A 17868-nucleotide genomic window follows, 5' to 3' on the forward strand; every position below is an offset into this window, starting at 1 on the left:
AGTCCTCCCATCAGGGGGACCTTAGAGAGTATTCACCTTTTGTCCTGCTAAATTGGAGCTAATAAGACTCACCTGTTCTGTCTAACAGATGAGTCAACAAAATATCCTTGCACCTTGAATCAGGGTCCTAGAACCTGACATCCTATCATACTTACACTTTCCTGTCTTTTGATGTGTCAACACCACATGCCAAGTGACTCAGGCAGATCCAATATTTTCTGGATTTAATGCTGTATTTCTTCTCCTTAACTGGTAGGAGGTGTTGGCTGTGTCTATGCAGTTCACTTCAGTGTGTTGACACAAAACTTACTAAAAATATCAAGATACTGAGAAATATTTTTACATGTTGTCTTCTCTTTGCTTTCCTCTCCTCCTCTTTGATGCCACATTCTGTATGCCTCTCCTCTCCTCCACTTATTTTCTTTCTCTCCTCACCCTTCTCTAGCGACTGAATTTGTTGTTTGATTGTCAAACACTCTTGTGCACTGCTTGCAGGTCTGCTATAAATTAAAAAGTTGAATTCAACTGATCCCCAAATACACAAAACCTAGTCCCTCACATTCAATGAGCTAATAAACAATTTCAGAATGTAAAATATATATATAATTAGATCTGGAGTGATGTAGTGTACACTGAAGTGGTACATCAAAACCAAAAGCAGAGATAATGAGGGGATTGGGGAAAGGGAAGTGAACCATTTACTACAAGAACCATCAAGAAGGGCAGCTTTGATAATCAGGCAGTTGTAAATGGGATGCTTTTTGTCTGAGGGGAATTTATCTCACAAACTCTGTTTTCACTCACAGGAGACCGATGTAATGATCGTACTTGTACAGCTAAGATAAAAAGAGTGGTTTGGGTTCTTTTTATGAACTAACAAGAGTCACAGAAACATTCCCTTTGAGGAGAATACCATTCACTTATATCTGTTTTTTTAGAAATGTTAATTGACTTCTTAGTTCTCAAAAAAAAAAAGGATGTATATATTGAAATGAAATAACATAATCATGGATGGAAACTAGATGCTAAAAACACCAGTCAAACAAACACTAAAATCACAAGGAATAAATAAAGAAGAGAAAGAATTTGAAGAAGTTATTCTTATGCTCACTGATTTAGTTCTTTCATGTGTTTTCCCTGGGTGCACACTGAGGCTACAAAGATGAATCCTTATTACATATGCTTAAGTTCTGCACTAAAATTATAATAAGCAGTGTTCTGGTGTCTGAATATGTTAGACATACTCTTCAAAAGTAGCATTCCTTTGGAATGCTGAATTTACTACCCTAGAGATGTAAGTTATTCTATATGTACTAAAACCCCCATCTACAGAGGCACCTTTTAAGAGAGATGGAAATGAATAGTCACAGAAAAAAATAACAAGACAAGGTACCTTTTTATGTTCCACAACAGCTGTGTCCAGGCTTTCTGGAGCAATTACATGTGTTTATCCCAGAATCAGCCAAGTAAACTCTACTTATACTCCTTATTACAAAGCAAATGGGAATATGGCTTTATTAATAATCTGCTGAGGCTGTATATTATGTAAAATGTTGCATCCAGCTGAGAATATTATAATGCAGTGTCAGAGAGAAAGAGGCTTCCTTTTGACCCACTCGTATAGTTGATGCCTCAGAAGTATGAGGGTTTCAGCACTAGTAACAAATGGGACACACAAAGAATGCATGCTACAAAAAATATGGGACTAATTAGTTAAGTCTATCATACAGAATTACACTGGAAACCAGACAAAAATAAAACAAATACTGCTAAAATCTCTCCTCAAAAAAAGTTTTTGTCTGTTTTGTTGAATACTGACATGCTAATTGAGATAACTAAGGGGATAATCCTGCACCAGTGACAAAACTTTATTGACTTCAGTGGTGCAGGATCAAGCTCTAAAGGAGAAGGAAAATATTACAAAGAGAGAGGAAAAAACCATAAGCACAAGCATATAATAAAATATTAAGGCTGCATGAAGTACAGTTATCAATGATCAAAAATGTCATTCAAAGCTAAACCAACTTTTCACAGGATCACTTAGAAATGTCACACTCAGCATGGGTGGTTTCATTGCCAAAATTCAACTTTAGACTCTGAGTTACATCAGCACAGAAGCTGTTCAGAAAACATCATACGACTTGTTTTTTTGTTTTTTTTTTCATAACAGAAAAAGTGTATTTCTTTTGTTTTCCTCTTATTCCCAAGTGGCTGAACCATTTTTACTCAAACTGTCCAAATAAAATTAATCTTCATGATGAAGTCAGGCCTTGAGAGGCCTGGAAAATTTCAGACATATAAATGAAAGTTCCAGATCATTTTGAACAGCTCAGCAGTTATCTGCCAAACATCAGTTCCTTCAACTCCATTCTTGAAATCCATCTCTAAAAGTAATCCTTTCTTCTCATCATCAATAATTCTAATGTTCTCCATTTCCTGTACTGCTGCCCTCTATTTAGCTTAACATAATTTATAGTTCAATCTATGAAGGACAGCTGATGGAAAATGAAAGCTGAGTAGCTTAAATCAGTGGGAGACCAAAAAAATTTCAAATGGTTTTCTGATGAGCTGAAGACCATGTACAGCCCACATTTTAACGGTATCAGCCATATTTGGAATGAAGATGAGTCGCTGCTGCTGACCAAACATGGACAAATTCTGAAAAGGTGGCCTGAACACTTTAATAAAAATTCTGAACTGCCTGACCACAATGTCAGCATCAGTGCTTGATGATCTTGAACAATTTCCAATTTGAGACCAACTCTCAATTCCACTGAACATATCTGAAGTATGGAAAGCTGTCAAGGAAATATCAAATGGCAAAGCAGTGGGTCCAGATTGTATTCCGTGCAGGGATCTTCAGATATGAGGGCCATGAACAGGAAGCTCACTGACCTCTACTGAAAGTTTTGGGAAAAGGAGGCTGTGCCACGGGAACTTAAAGTTGTTGACATTATTCACCTCTACAAAAGGGAAGGCAAGTACACGTCCTGTGATAAACATAGTGGCTTCTCGCTCCTTGCTACAGCAGGAAAGATACTCGAGCAAGTCATGCTAAACTGGCTAATTGATCAATTTGCAGAGAAGATACTGCCTGAAAGCCAGTGTACTGGGAATGGTACTTCAGATATAATCTTTGCACTTTGGCAAATTCAGGAAAAATGTTATGAGAAGAATCAAGATCTATATGTAGTTTTTGTTGATCTTAGTAAGGCCTTTGATTCTATAAATTGAGATGGCAGTCCGCCACAAGTTTGGTTCCTATGAAATGTTTGTCAACATTATTAAATCTTTTCAGGCAGGAATGCAGTTCGTGTCCTTGACCATGGCTGCTTATCAAAACTCTGTGTTACCAGTAGAACAAGGCTGCATTCTTGTGCTAACTTTATTTAGCATCGTGTTTGCAACAGTTCTAATAGATGCATTCAGAGACATTGATTATGGCATTCACATGCAATACCGTATAGATAGAGATGTCCTTAATTTGCATTATCTGCATGCAAAGATAGCAGTTTTGAAGACAATTGTTCATGAATTACTGTTCGCTGATGATTGTCCTTTATTGGCCCATATCCTCAAGGATATTCCATTTCTCACTGACTGCCTTTTGCGCATGCAGCAACTTGTTTTTTTTCCTAACAATCAGACTAAAGATAGAAGTCATGGTCCAGTTTCAACCAGAAAGTACTGCAACTTCTCCATTTGTGTCCACTGACAAGATGCCACTCAAGGTCATTGAAAAATGTTGCTACCTTGGCTGTGTCGTTTCACAAGGTTCAATGAATGATGATGATGATATTACAAAGCACATTGGTGCAGCCAGTGATGCTTTGGAAAACTTCAGCATGGTCTCTGAAATGAACAGGAAGTCAGGCTGCAAACAAAAATTGATATTTACCACACCATCATCATCACCACCCTCCTCTAGGGCTGCTATACATGGACTACTTATCAATTCCACATAAAACACTTGGACCAATTCCATCTATGATGTCTACTGCAGATTGTTAGGACATAGATATTCAGGCCTGTCTGTAAAGGCCTATACTCAAAGAATTTAGGTGTATTCTTATCACTTAGCTAGTTATAGAGATATAAAAGAAAGAATCAAAATCACTGTCTGCCAGTGTAAGGGCCTTCTCTTACTGTGACAGTCCGAGGCCCTGTGCTTAGGCTAAGATCTTTGGCTAAGCAGCAGAGGCAGCCATAAGCTGGGAAGCGACCGGTCACATCCTCACATTCCAACCTAGTCGCATTGAAATAAGGTGCTATTGGGCTGTTAGGAATACACTCCTGTCCTGATAATGCCTATCACCTCCAGAGAAAGGGAAGTGCCTGGAAGATGTAAAAGAAAACTTAGTTTGATAGCATCCTGTCTGGCAAGAACTCACTTATCAATAGCTGGGATGTGAAATCCTCATTTCTTTGTTGTTCTATCTCTGTAGTCCCCATTTCCCTATTGTTTGTCTGTATAATCTCTGTCTGGTTCTGTGATTGTTTCTGTCTGCTGTATAATTAATTTTGCTGGGTGTAAACTAATTAAGGTGGTGGGATATAATTGGTTACATAATCATGTTACAATATGTTAGGATTGGGTAGTTAAATTTCAGTAAAATGATTGGTTAAGGTATAGCTAAGCAGAACTCAAGTTTTACTATATAGTCTGCAGTCAATCAGGAAGTGGGGGGGAAATGGGAACAGGGAATGGGGGTGGGGAAATTAGAATCATTTTTAGCTAAGGGCAGGAATGGCAACAGGGAGACAGGTAAGGCTCTGTGGTGTCAGGGCTGGGAAGGGGGACACTAAGGAAGGAAACTGGAATCATGCTTGCTGGAAGTTCACCCCAGTAAACATCGAATTGTTTGCACTTTTGGACTTCGGGTATTGTTGCTCTCTGTTCATACGAGAAGGACCAGGGAAGTAAGTGGATGAAGGAATAAGCCCCCTAACACAGATAATGGGAATTAAATGGCAAGATTTCTTTCCAATTACTGACGTCCTTGAGTGCTGCAACATCACAGGTACTGAAGCTTTTATAGTGATAATGCAGCTGAGATGGTATGGTCATGTGGTCTCTTTGTCTGACAATAGAATATTGAAGGCTGTCTTTCATAGAGAATTACAGATCAGAACCCACTTTAGGGGCAGACCAAGAAAACATTACAAAGACACTCTTGCGGCCAACCATCAATCTTGCAATGTTGACAAGAACACCTTGGAGCTCTTAGCCCATGATAAGATCTGATGGCCGCAGCTCTGCCACTTCAGACTGAAAGATTTCAAGACCTCATGGACTGCTACAATCAAAAAGAGATGTGTGAGGCATAAAGGTAAAAGCAGCACACATTCATCTACAACTGTCTTCACCTGTGGAACTTGTGGATGGGACTGCAGGTCTGATACTGGACTTTGGTTTCATCTCAGGACCCTCAATGAATGACTGTAGCTCATCCATCGAACACAATGGGAGAATCCATCATCAACAGTTTATTTATTTTACGAGAGGGGTGATATGATCACAGTTTATAAGTACGTACATAGGGAACACAAATTTGATAATGGATTCTTCAGTCTAGCAGACAAAGGCAGAACAAGATCCCATGACTGGAAGTTGAACCTAGACAAATTCAGATTGAAAATAAGATACTATTTTTAACTGAGGGTAATAAGCCATTGCAACAATTTACCAAGGGTTGTGCAGGATTCTCATCTCTGGCAATTTTTAAATCAAGATTGGACTTTTGTCTAAAAGATATGCTCTACTTAAGCAAAGTTTCTATTCAGGGAAGGTCTATGGCTTGTATTATAGAGATCAGACAGATGATCACAATGGTCCCTTCTGGCCTGAACACCTAAGAACACCTTGTCTTGCATTTGTCTCACCTGTCTTATTTGGATGTCAAGTTCTTCAGAGTGAAGGAACATGTTTTAGTTGTGTCTGTAAATATCATCTATATTTATTGTGCTATACAAATATTTTTAATAAGAAAAAAGAAAATGGAAAACACATTAGTCTTGGTTTATAATCCACAGTAATTTAGAATTATTTCAATTTGAACATTTGTATAAAATGAATTGTAATAGTGTAGGCTTGCACATTATTTAATTAATTACAGTGTCACATATTTTCACTTAATTTTCTCCCCTTTTTCTCTTTTCTTACTTCAAGTTCTTTTCTTAATACCATTGCCAAGACCAATTCCCACCTGTAGTACAAAAGTGCTGAAATCACTGCAGGCTTCACTACATCTGAGCGGAATGTTTCTCCAGTAGCAATCTCAAGTTTAAAAAATGCACAATAGCTCCAAGAAAGAATAGCCTAAACCTTTCTCCTCAGAGATGCATCCACTTTGGCTCATGCTAAAAGTCCAATTTACAACAGAATGTTTTGGTTGTCCGAATCATCATGCCTACTACACATAATTTAATTATTACAACATATTTTACATAAAAATAAAACCAATAACCATGTTTACTATTGACTAAATGTATAAGAGTTCATAAGTAAAACAGTCAAGAACTGAAATGAACAATTGTGGGTAACTTTTAAAACCAATATACCTGAATTGCATTGAACAACACTACAGAGAAAGCAATGAAATCACCAAATCTATTCACACTTCAGGGGAAAGCTGTCAACTACAGAGTGGGTGAGATTCATCTGCAACATCTCAAAGGACTACAAAGAAACAGCAAGAATTGCTGGGCTCAGAGAGAGCCAATAGCTGCCACAACATCTGCAAGAATTGTAGAAAGCCAGCTACTCTCTTGTTTTGTTACAGATGACTAACCATTATCAGAAGCTCCTCAAATCTCTATAGTTTTTATATGAATCTTCCAGTTTCTTTTTCAGACGCTTGTGTTTTTCTTGAAATGGCCAAGAGTTAAGTTGTTGCTATTACTGTAAACTCCAAACAAAAGCTGGATTTTTGGTGCAATTACTGCTTGCTGACTGTCAAAAACATTTAATACCTCAGGACAAATCTAGCACTGACTAAACAACACAATTAAAGTATAAGTGAGAACAGAATTTTGGTTCATAGGGCTTTCTTATTGTAAGCAGAGTCAGGGTGAGCTCTACCCTGACATCTGGTGGCGAGTCATGGTGGGTTGTGGAAAAGAACTTCGGGGCTGATCTCATTTGCATAGGCACACCCACCCCACCTAGATAGGAGTAGGAGTAGGAGCCCCAGTTTCTCTGTTATTGGGGCAGGAATCAACTGTTATTATCCTGATTGTGTGACTCAAGGACAGTGGAACTGTACTTGGCCTTTTGTTATGATGGAGGGACTCACCATCAACTAAGCAGCACTCGCTAGGCAAGGGTCATGGGTTCCAAAACTCAGTGAATGGAGAGAGCCATTAATACCTGGTGGTATGGGCCCCCAGGTGAGGGCCTTACATGCTAATTGCACTTTCTGCTCTCTCCACTGTGGAATATCAGAGCTAATTTTGATTCTATTAGGGGTCTAGTTACAGGCTGCTGAGCTGAATTCACTTTGGGCCAATGGTGCACCAGCACTGAGGCTCCCCTACTATAAGCTGAAATCACAAAAGAGGTAAACTTACTAAGAGCTGAAATCACTGAGTGTTGTGTTAAGTAGTGGGGGAGCCTGAAGATATAGTGTGGAGCAGCTCGTGGAATGGCTAGCAGAGCAGTTTGTGGGATGCCTGGAGCAGCTCATGGGGGCGGCTGGCAGAGAAGAGCGATTTGTGGGATGGCTGGTGGAGCAGAGCGGAGCCCCATGGAGAGGTTGGGCAATCGACTTTAGATCATGTAAGGTGCCCCTTAACCCCCCCCATCTCCACCCAGGTTGGGAGGTAAAACTCTGCAGATAAACTTTCAAACTCTGGGGCTGCGCTGACCAGGGACAGAGACTTTGGGGTTGTTGGACTTTTGGGTTGCTGGACTCAAGCACCAAAGGGAAAGGACACGCCCCAATTTGCTTGGGGTGTTTTTTTGCTCATGGGTTGTGTTATGAATCCTGTTGGTGGTGTTTCCCCAACATAATGCCACATTGTTTCTCTTTGTTATTAAAAGGCTTTTGCTACACTCAAACTCTGTGCTTGTGAGAGGGGAAGTATTGTCTCTTGGAGGCGCCCAGCGGGGGTGGTATATATTTGTCCCAGGTCACTGGGTGGGGGCTTGAGCCGGTGTTACATTGTGTTATTGGAATGGAACCACTAGATACTGAACCTGGCCCTTGTAGCGGCCAACTCTGACGGGCAGAAGGATTACATTATTAGTTTAAAAAGGAGGAAAGGAAAAAAAGCAGCCTTATGAGGTGCTAATGAAATTCACATGTGAACAGTTCATCCTGTTCTAAAAACAACCACCATTGATTGAAATGTGTAGGTGCTTTCATTATGTACTTCCTGGTTCACTGGTTTGTGTGTTTATACGTACGGAAAATACTGGGGTCAGACACTCTGGTCAGCTAAAGCCACTGTGAGCCATATAAGCAACACAAAGTTAAGAGAGAAAGCAGAAGGAGAGTTTGCTTTCTGCCTTGGGCTCTGATTAAAGTAAATTATTGAGGCAGAGTTCTCCCTACAAACTGGGCATTGTTGTCAAGCTGAGATTCCCAGAAGAAGGGATTGCCCTGCATGCTGTTTGCCCATCTCATTTCAGGATTGGTGTATATGTGACAATAAAGCAATTTAATACTTAGAATACATGAAGACTCCAAGCCACTGATTTCTTCTCTACTGGGATGCTGACCTGCAAGGCCCTGGATGTCTGTTTCCACTTGGCAGAGGGGCAACATTACTGTCAGAATGGGATACTTGTGTCAAAGGAACAACAATATACAAATAAAAAATTCCTTTGTTCTGAAAGAGTTACATAAGACCATAGGAATGACCATATTAGGTCAGACCAATGGTCCACCTACCCCGGTATCCTGTCTTCCAACGGTGGCCACTGCCAGAAGCTTCAGAGGGAATGAATAGAACAGGGCAATAATCAAGTGATCCACCCCTGTTGTTCACTCCTAGCTTCTGGCAGTTAGAGGCTTAGGAACATCCAGAGCATGGGGTTCCATCTCTGACCATATTGGCTAACAGCCATTGATGGATCTATCCTCCATAAACTTCTCTAATTTTTTTTTTAACACAGTTATACTTTTGGTCTTCACAATATCCTCTGGCAATGAGTTCCACAAATTGACTGTGCATTGTGTGAAGAAGTACTTCCTTTTGTTTGTTTTAAACCTCTGGTCTATTAATTCCATTGATTGCCCCCTGGTTCTTGTTTTTTGTGAAGATGTAAATAAAACTTCCTAATTCACTTTCTCCACACTATTCTTGATTTTATACACCTCTTCCATATCCCCCCGTAGTCATCTCTTTTTGAAGCTGAACAATCATAGTCTTTTAATCTCTCCTCATATGGAAGCTTACCCTTCCATACCCTTAATCATTTTTGTTTCCCTTCTCTGTACCTTTTCCATTAAAAAGATATCACTCAACAATTGTAAGTAGGAAAGCAATATTCCTTATGTATTGTACTAGTTATGCAGAATACAATGCTTAACGCTGATTAGAGAAACACTAATGAATTTGTAATGTGGATATGCATAAGAAGCCAGGTGAGTGAGACCAAAACTGGAGATATACCAGACCGGAAATGGAAGGAATGAGACTGAAGAACCAGAGGCAGCAATAACCATCATGGAATACAGGAGAACTTCCTGGTACTCCAGAATTTGATAACTTCTCCCCTTACCCATTCTGTCTTTGCTGTTTATCATCTGACGTAAATATATGTTCAGATGCTATAAGTGGCAATCATTTTGCCTGACATTTTATAAATGAAGGTGAAAGTTGATTAAGCCCAAATTAGGTGCACATATGACTCATTTCCCCACCTTATATTCCCAATAATACATATACATACATATTATAGGGGGACTGATAGCACCTCCAATTATTAAGATTGTCTGACACTTACCATTAAAAGAACCTGTTTTCAGTTTTTTTACAACTTTGCCGAACTTTAACTGTTCAGGCTGAAATGTTATATGCTGGATATCTACCTCAGGCTGATTTTAATAAATAAATAAATAAAATAAAACAAAACATTCAGCCAAAACAATCCAGCCATTTCTAAGAATAAGTCTAAGGAAAAATGCATTGTTTTTTCTCAAGATAAACATTCTGGAAACCTTTTTCTTGAAGTGCTCTAGCACCCCTATGCTTTGGAGAAGGGATTTGAAATTTGGTAGAGGGGTAGCCTGTATGTCAGAGATTTGCCTTTTGTTGTCCCTCTATCAATCCACATAAATTTGGACAACCTATAAACCTTTGAAAAAAATCACAGTTCACACATGCTCAATAGAGACCTGCTAGACAGCTAAAATCTCTGATGATTCCATTTGCGCTGAGCAGGACTTTATCTACAACTGCAGCTCTGGGCTGCTGAGGACTATGCCAAGGCCAGGTCCAGACACAAGAACTGAGAGCAAGGATCTGTCTCTCCTGTGCTCTCATTGACCCCCTGCTGGGCCCAGACAGCATGGAGGAGGAAGCTATTTGATTCAAATGCAGAGGGGAAGAGAAGAGTAGATTAATCTAAGGTGCCTGGGGGAAGGAAATGAGACTGGAGTCTGGGGACTAGAGGAGGGGGAACTGGGCATTGGCTTGGAGGGGTAGAACAGGCACTGTCTGGACAAAGACTGGGACAGGGAGCCAGCAATGTGGGAGACTGGGAAAAGGAAACAGGAAAGGGGTGGGGAGGGAGGCTAAGGTTGAATGAGTAGGCTAGGGAGGAGGACTGCGAGCCTGTGAGGATGGGTAGCATGGTCAGGAGGGTGTGTGACTGGAGTCCAATGGAGATGTTAAATTTGGACAAGAAGACTGGACAAGGGCGCTACTGGGAATTTATGGGCAAGGAGAATGAGGCCAGGAGGGGATCAAACAGACTGGGAGCCAGAAGACACTGGGATGGGGAGTCCAGAAAGGGAGACTAGGCATGTCTAGGCAAGGAGACTGGGATGGGAAGCTTGAGAAGTGGCAACTGGGATTGTCTAAGTGAGAAGAATGGGACTGGGAGGATTACTGGGATGGAGAAGAGACAGGACTGGCAAACAGACACATGGGAAAGGATAAGGCAGAAGGGATCAAGGGTTTGTTTGTTTTTGGGGGTGTGAGGGGGGATGGGCAGAAGAGGCTGTGCCCATCAAAGCACACTGTCCTCCAGAATCTGGAATAGACAGAACCCAAGATTCCTGAATCTCACATGTCCTCTGCTGCCAGCAAATATCTGTGCATCCACTAGCAAAGTGTGTCTCATCCCTATTTAGTGCTGGTCCACGCAGAGTGCTAATTCATTACCGCTGTCGGTTACACCCTTAGCTCAAGTTGCAGAGGTCTGTGTGGTGGATTTAAAGGTTCTAACAAAATGCTGATGACCCAATTGGCCATCAGTATGATGTCACATGATGAAATTCAGTGGGTTTTAGAACAGGAGTATTTGTGGCACCTTAGAGACTAACCAATTTATTTGAGCATAAGCTTTCGTGGGCTATAGCCCACTTCATCGGATACATAGAATGGAACATATATTAAGAAGATATATATACAGAGAACATGAAAAGGTGGAAGTTGCCATACCAAGGGTATTCAAGCTTTCCTTTAAAAAAAAAAAGAAAAAAAAAGAAAGAAAACTTAAGATATTACTTTGGCAACCTTAATTCTGGCATTTCCTAACTTCTGAGTGCTTGATTTTGCCACCATAATAATGTTTTTTAACAGAGTTTGTGTGCATGAGTGCATACACACTAACTCACGCGCGCACACCAGTATCTAATGTGATCCTGAATCCGTTGATATAAATGTTAAAACTCAACACACAACATTTTTATTTACATAACATTCTGCAGTGAATACCATTAAAAAGTAACCAAATGCAGTACTGCAGTATTGAGTTTGGTATTATCTTTTCTATATTTAGAATACATTTAGGTGAGTACTGGAAAAACAAAAGTCCATGATTATTAGTGGCAGATTGGCCAGGCTCATAGAGGGCCTCGGAGAGAATGGCTTCTTCTGTGCAAGCAGTGGACATCATCCCTACAAGTGTAGAGGTCTTAGCCCTACATGCTACTTTCTTTACAGGAGGACCAAAGAAACTGGGACAAGTTAATGTTTATCATGTTAAGGTTATTAATACAGTCATAGTCAGATGTCTTTAGCAATTACATGCTACTCAGCAATCATTTTGTGCAAACTCGGGTAACATTCAGTAATATATACAGTACAAAGAAGTATTAATCTTATATCACGAGTGCTTAGTTTTCAGTGATGTCCACTGTAAATAATATATACTTTGAAATTATGGAGGGCTGCCAGTCCCTCCCCAGAAAAAGTTACAACTAATTTCTTGTGAAAAGTTTGATTTTTGACTGCTCTCCAATCTCCCTCAAACTGAAGTTATCTTCAAATTTCAGGAAGAGCTTCTCTTTTATGATAGACCCTCATTTCATAAGTTTGCTGGAGATCAAAGAAGGAATTGTACAATTATGATTTTGACTTTTCTTAGCCCTTTTTGTTTCAACAGTTTTGTGATTGTTTTTTGCCATCAAATATATAAAAACACAAACACAAACTTAACACCCTCCCCCCCCAAATGTCTGGAAAACTTTGCTTACAGGATTGTCATCATAAATATGTAAGTTGTTGCTTGTCAGGTTTTAAAGATATTTTCACTTGTTTTTGTATGAATATACAAAAATAGATGGGACACATACCTATACTTTTTTCGCATATAATTAATGTACGTTCTTAAATCCTGAAATTTTAAACACATTAAACTTTCATATGTAATGTGAATAATCAAAAGATTTTCTGTGTTTCCTTGTCAATGCTTAAATTTACCACAAATATTTTTAAAGCCCATTTTAAAAATGTTACAATATCACATGGTATGAAATACCATGGTGAAAACACAGGTGAACCTTTTATTGGTTATCCTGCAAATGTTTAAATTAGGCACATGTGCTTAAACCTTCACAAGACAACAAAGAAATATTTTCCCTCTGGGGTGCAATACACATTAGGTCATGTTAACACATTTATACTTTATGTTTCAATAATAACACTTGATAAGTATAGCCACTCATAAAACAAGGAAGTAACGGGAGCTCAACACCTTTGAAAATAAGGCCATTTTTATTTAGATTCCTAAACATTGATTTAGGTGTCTAATCAGACCTCAGGTTTCCTCCACTATGCTGAACTATCCATTGAGGAAATACCTGGAAACATTTATATTAAACAGAGATGGAAACCAGAGGAAATTAAAGTGTTCCAAATTCTTGCTGACATTTTCATTTAGGATAAAGGAAAACTAAAAAGAATGCTCAATGAATCTGATGTACAGCCTACACAAAACAGACTTACCTTCACAAAATGGGGGCGAGCCAACAAACTGCAACTTTGCATTCAGCTTGCAGGTCAACATGTCATTTCCAACCAGGGTGAAACCAGGATGACACTTGTATTTGGCAAAGTCTCCTGAAAAGAATCAATGACAGGCTCTTTTTAATTACTCCTCCGGATGATCTATATTATCTTTTACAATTTGAAATATGTGATATTTCCCTTTAAAATATATTATACAGTAACTGTATAAAATAATGTAGAAATGTAAAAGGAGAAGAAAACTGGAAATATGAATCTCATAATATCGGTCAGGAAGAGGAAGGAAGGAATAAAGGGAAAATTTCCATATTGTATTATATTTTCAGGCATTGGGGATACCTTAGAAATGTATTCAGGAGGAGAATGAGATGTAGTAATGATTTAATTAAATTTTAAGTGAAAGTTGCATAATCGCCAAGTGTGCTAGCATGAGTTTTATGAGAAAATGAGATACAAATGTCTCACCTATTTCAAAATCATCATCTTCTGTAAGTAAGTCAGCCTGTGGAACTGCTGGTGGAGGCTGGCATTTCTTTAGTTGATAAGCTACAAAACAAAATTTAAATACTATTAAACATTAGATTAATAAAATGTATTATAATGGAAGTTAACACCTTCATCCTACAACTGACTGTGCAAGAGCAGCTGTGTGCCCACATGGAGTCACACTGAAACCCATGCACAGCCAAAATTGCAAGATCTGGGTCTAAATTTTCACAACTAAACATATCAGTTAAAACATGATGGTTACCCATCTCATGATTTTGCATAATATTTCTAAAACAATATGAAAAATGTCAGTTAGCAACACAAAAATATGCATCTCACACACATTAGTCAGTCCAGTTCATCTCTGGTTTAAAATAACTGAGAGAAACCAGGGATGAATTTGACTCAGTATATATTTTACTTAGCAAAAAACAAACAAAAAAGCCAGATGACTACTAATGAAATGCTTCCAATAAGTTATTAAAAAACAAATGTGAAATAGTTACCATTTCTTTCTAAACTAGTTTCTATCAGCTCTTCAAATTTGTTGAGGATATACAATTTCAGGAAACATGACCTACTGGCTATAGTGTTTACTGCTCTGAACAGTCCCATTGGGAAAATAAGCACTACAATTACTATCATGTCTGTAGCTTTGGGTACTTAGTTTGTCTTTACCTGTACTGAACATTTAGGGCTTGATTTTCTCTCTGATAGCCTAACAGGATAATGCTGGCTAATATCTCCAAAAAAAGATGTCAGCTAGGGATAGGAATGCACATATTACACACATTAATCTCTCTCCTTCTGTGGAAATCAGGCTCAGTTAAGAACAAAGCTACTCCCTATATCCTCTGAATCCCTCCCCCACCTGTCAAGTTACAAAAGTTAAAAAAACAAACAAATAAATCATAATGGGAATCAATCCTCAGGCCCCTCTAATTGTGGCAGATGTGTGAGTTACTGCACCTCTGTAGGCATTGTGCAAGGAGAAAGGTGGATTGAGAACCATGAAGACAGGAAGGGGAAAGCATGCATATGAGGTACTCTCATCCCTGAATATCTTTGTGTGCCCTGAGAGTAGAGTTAATGTTCAAACACCCCATTACACTATTCCTCATAACTATGTGTATTGACCAGAGATGGTACAGAATCTAGTTACACACGAATAAGTGCACTCTAGCATAAAAGATGGGACAGGATTTTGCCAGAAAATATGAAAAACAAAATAGTTCAACATTTAATATTTAGAGTTCAGTTTGTCCAAAAATATCAGACTCAGACCTAAAGAATTCAAAAAATGTGCATGAAAATCTGTACTACTACATTAAAATAGCAGGCCAATTAAACATGATTAATTTATTTGCTCAATACGGACATCATGGTTAGGAAATATTCATAAAATCCACAAACTGATCTGCAAAACTATATGTTCCCAGGAAGCAGACTGACCATGGAAATTGAGGACAAAGAACCCTCCAGTTGAGAAGTCACTGTGAAATTTGAGAAGCACTTGATTGGTCGAGCTGTAAGCTGTTTCAAGAGCTGTGTTCCCACTGAAAACACCCAGCTGAGGTGAATTTTGGTCAGGACCATCCCTAGGGATCAAAGGAAAGAAAGTAGTCTTAGTAAAAACCTATATAATTAAAATTTAAATTAACAATCTATTTTCTTTTGACAGCAGACTAAATCTTTGAGAAAGCAAGTTAATCCTAACTACTGTGGTTGAGGTAGTTTCAATTTATATTCAGTCTATGAAGGCAATGTTGAATATTTTTTCTAACATCAAAGCCTGACCCTTTGAGAGAAGGTTGGGAAAAATGCATGCAGTAGTCACTTTAATTTTTGCATAGGTAAGATATCTACAGGCTACCTTTAGAATCCTGGGTTTTCTACACCTCTCTTCCATTCTTTTCCCTTCCTATGTTTCACACATAAATCTGTTGTACCTCAAAAAATAAACAATTTTACATATCTGGAGAACTCTTGAAATCACATGATACCTTTATTGCCTACATGTCAAATCCTGCAAGCCTTTTTTATGCCAGTAGTCCCAGTACAATCAAGGGAGTAAGGGTTTGCAGGATGACACTTTTGTTCATGATTGCCATTCATTCCCAACTGCTGTACAAATGTGCTAAGAAATCAAATAAGAGTTCTGCATCACACAACAGCAGGACAGACACCGAATATATATATAAAGTAAAGTATGTATATGTAAAGTACACATCACAAAAGCTTCTTGATTCAGCTTGGGTTCAGCAGGTGTAACCTACAGAGGACCCACCAAAGAAGTGTTCTAGAGGTTGGAAAGTGAAAACAGTGTTTTATTTGTTCTGACTTTTTAGCTGAAATGTTTTTACATAATGATACTCAAAATGAAAGCAGCTTAATATTATACAAGTGTTATACAGGTTACACCTGCTGAACGCAAGCTGAATCAAGAAGCTTTTGTGATGTGTATTTTATATATATATATATATATATATACACACACACACACAAACACACATATATAATATTAAGCTACTTTCATTTTGAGTATCATTATGTAAAAACATTTCAGCCAAAAAGTCTGAACAATTAAAACACTGTTTTCATTTTCCAACCTCTAGAACACTTCTTTGGTGGGTTCTCTGTAGGTTACACCTGCTGAACCCAAGCTGAATCAAGAAGCTTTTGTGATGTGTACTTTACAACACTATACTCCAGAAATCATTTAGCTTCTGCCCTTTCACTATCTTTAGATTAGAAGGATATTTGCTCACTTCAGTCTATGATGAGTTCAGTTCAACTTCTCACAAATAAGAAGCCAGTGTATTAATTCAGGTCTTGTTTATCCTAAACCTATCAAGTTAACCTCCTGATCACAGACAAATATATTATATATATAAAACCAGAGTATCCATGAACTATGTTTTAAAGAGTGCATAAGATATTATGTATACAGTTGTCATTTGTCAAGTGTGTTTAATGCATTTATCACTATTCGTTCCAGTACCTGCTTGGAAATTGACCACATCCTAACATAAATACATGATGCCACTAATGACAACTATAAATAAATAAAATTAAAATAAAACCAACCGCTGTTACTTACCTTCTTGCAACAGATTTCAGAGTAGCAGCCGTGTTAGTCTGTATCCGTAAAAAGAAAAGGAGTACTTGTGGCACCTTAGAGACTAACAAATTTATTAGAGTATAAGCTTTCGTGAGCTACAGCTCACTTCATTGGATGCATACAGTGCAAAATATAGTGGGGAGATTTTTGTTTATTTCCCCTCCTACTGTTCTTGTAAGGTGCTGGAAATGGCCCACCTTGATTATCACTACAAAAGGTGTCCTCCCCCTCCCCCCCGCTCTCCTGCTGAAAATAGCTCACCTTTCATGGTCATTCTTGTTACAGTTTGTATGGTAACACCCATTGTTTCATGTTCTCTGTGTATATAAAATCTCCCCACTGTATTTTCCACTGTATGCATCCGATGAAGTGAGCTGTAGCTCACGAAAGCTTATGCTCTAATAAATTTGTTAGTCTCTAAGGTGCCACAAGTACTCCTTTTCTTCTTGCAACAGTGGTTCTTTGAGGTGTGTTGGATATGTCCATCATACTGTAGGCATGTGTGCGCCTCATGGAGCAGTGCCAGATAATTTTGCCTAGCAGTACCTATGGGGTGACCCCGCATATCTCCAAGCTCCTTGTGCTGCAAGTGAGGATATAAAGGATAGAGATTCTCCATCCCTCCTCCAGTTTCTTCGCACTGGAACCTAATGGTAGACTCTCATGTGCTGGGGAAGGAGGGTGCACTGTGTAATGAACATATGCAAAACATCTTGAAGAATACAGTTATGAGAAGATAAGTAACCATTTTTTCTTCGAGTGCTTGCATATGTCATTACATTGTCGATGACTCCCAAGTTGTTACCCCAGAAGATGAGATTTGGAGTCTCCTCTGA

The 17868-nt window shown here is 38.7% G+C and overlaps 1 protein-coding gene across 1 annotated transcript in view; it reads right to left on the reverse strand.

Annotated features, from left to right (window-relative positions):
- CSMD1 (CUB and Sushi multiple domains 1) overlaps window positions 1–17868 on the reverse strand; it is a 1960312-nt gene that overhangs the window by 176587 nt on the left and 1765857 nt on the right. The window contains exons 44-46 of the mRNA XM_074947791.1: window positions 15364–15509; window positions 13888–13968; window positions 13402–13515 (exon numbers count right to left, since the gene is read on the reverse strand). Coding sequence (XP_074803892.1) covers window positions 13402–13515; window positions 13888–13968; window positions 15364–15509 — 341 coding nt within the window. The remainder of the gene's footprint in view (window positions 1–13401; window positions 13516–13887; window positions 13969–15363; window positions 15510–17868) is intronic.

The sequence above is a fragment of the Natator depressus genome, chromosome 3, assembly GCF_965152275.1.
Source record: "Natator depressus isolate rNatDep1 chromosome 3, rNatDep2.hap1, whole genome shotgun sequence".
NCBI lineage: Eukaryota > Metazoa > Chordata > Testudines > Cheloniidae > Natator > Natator depressus.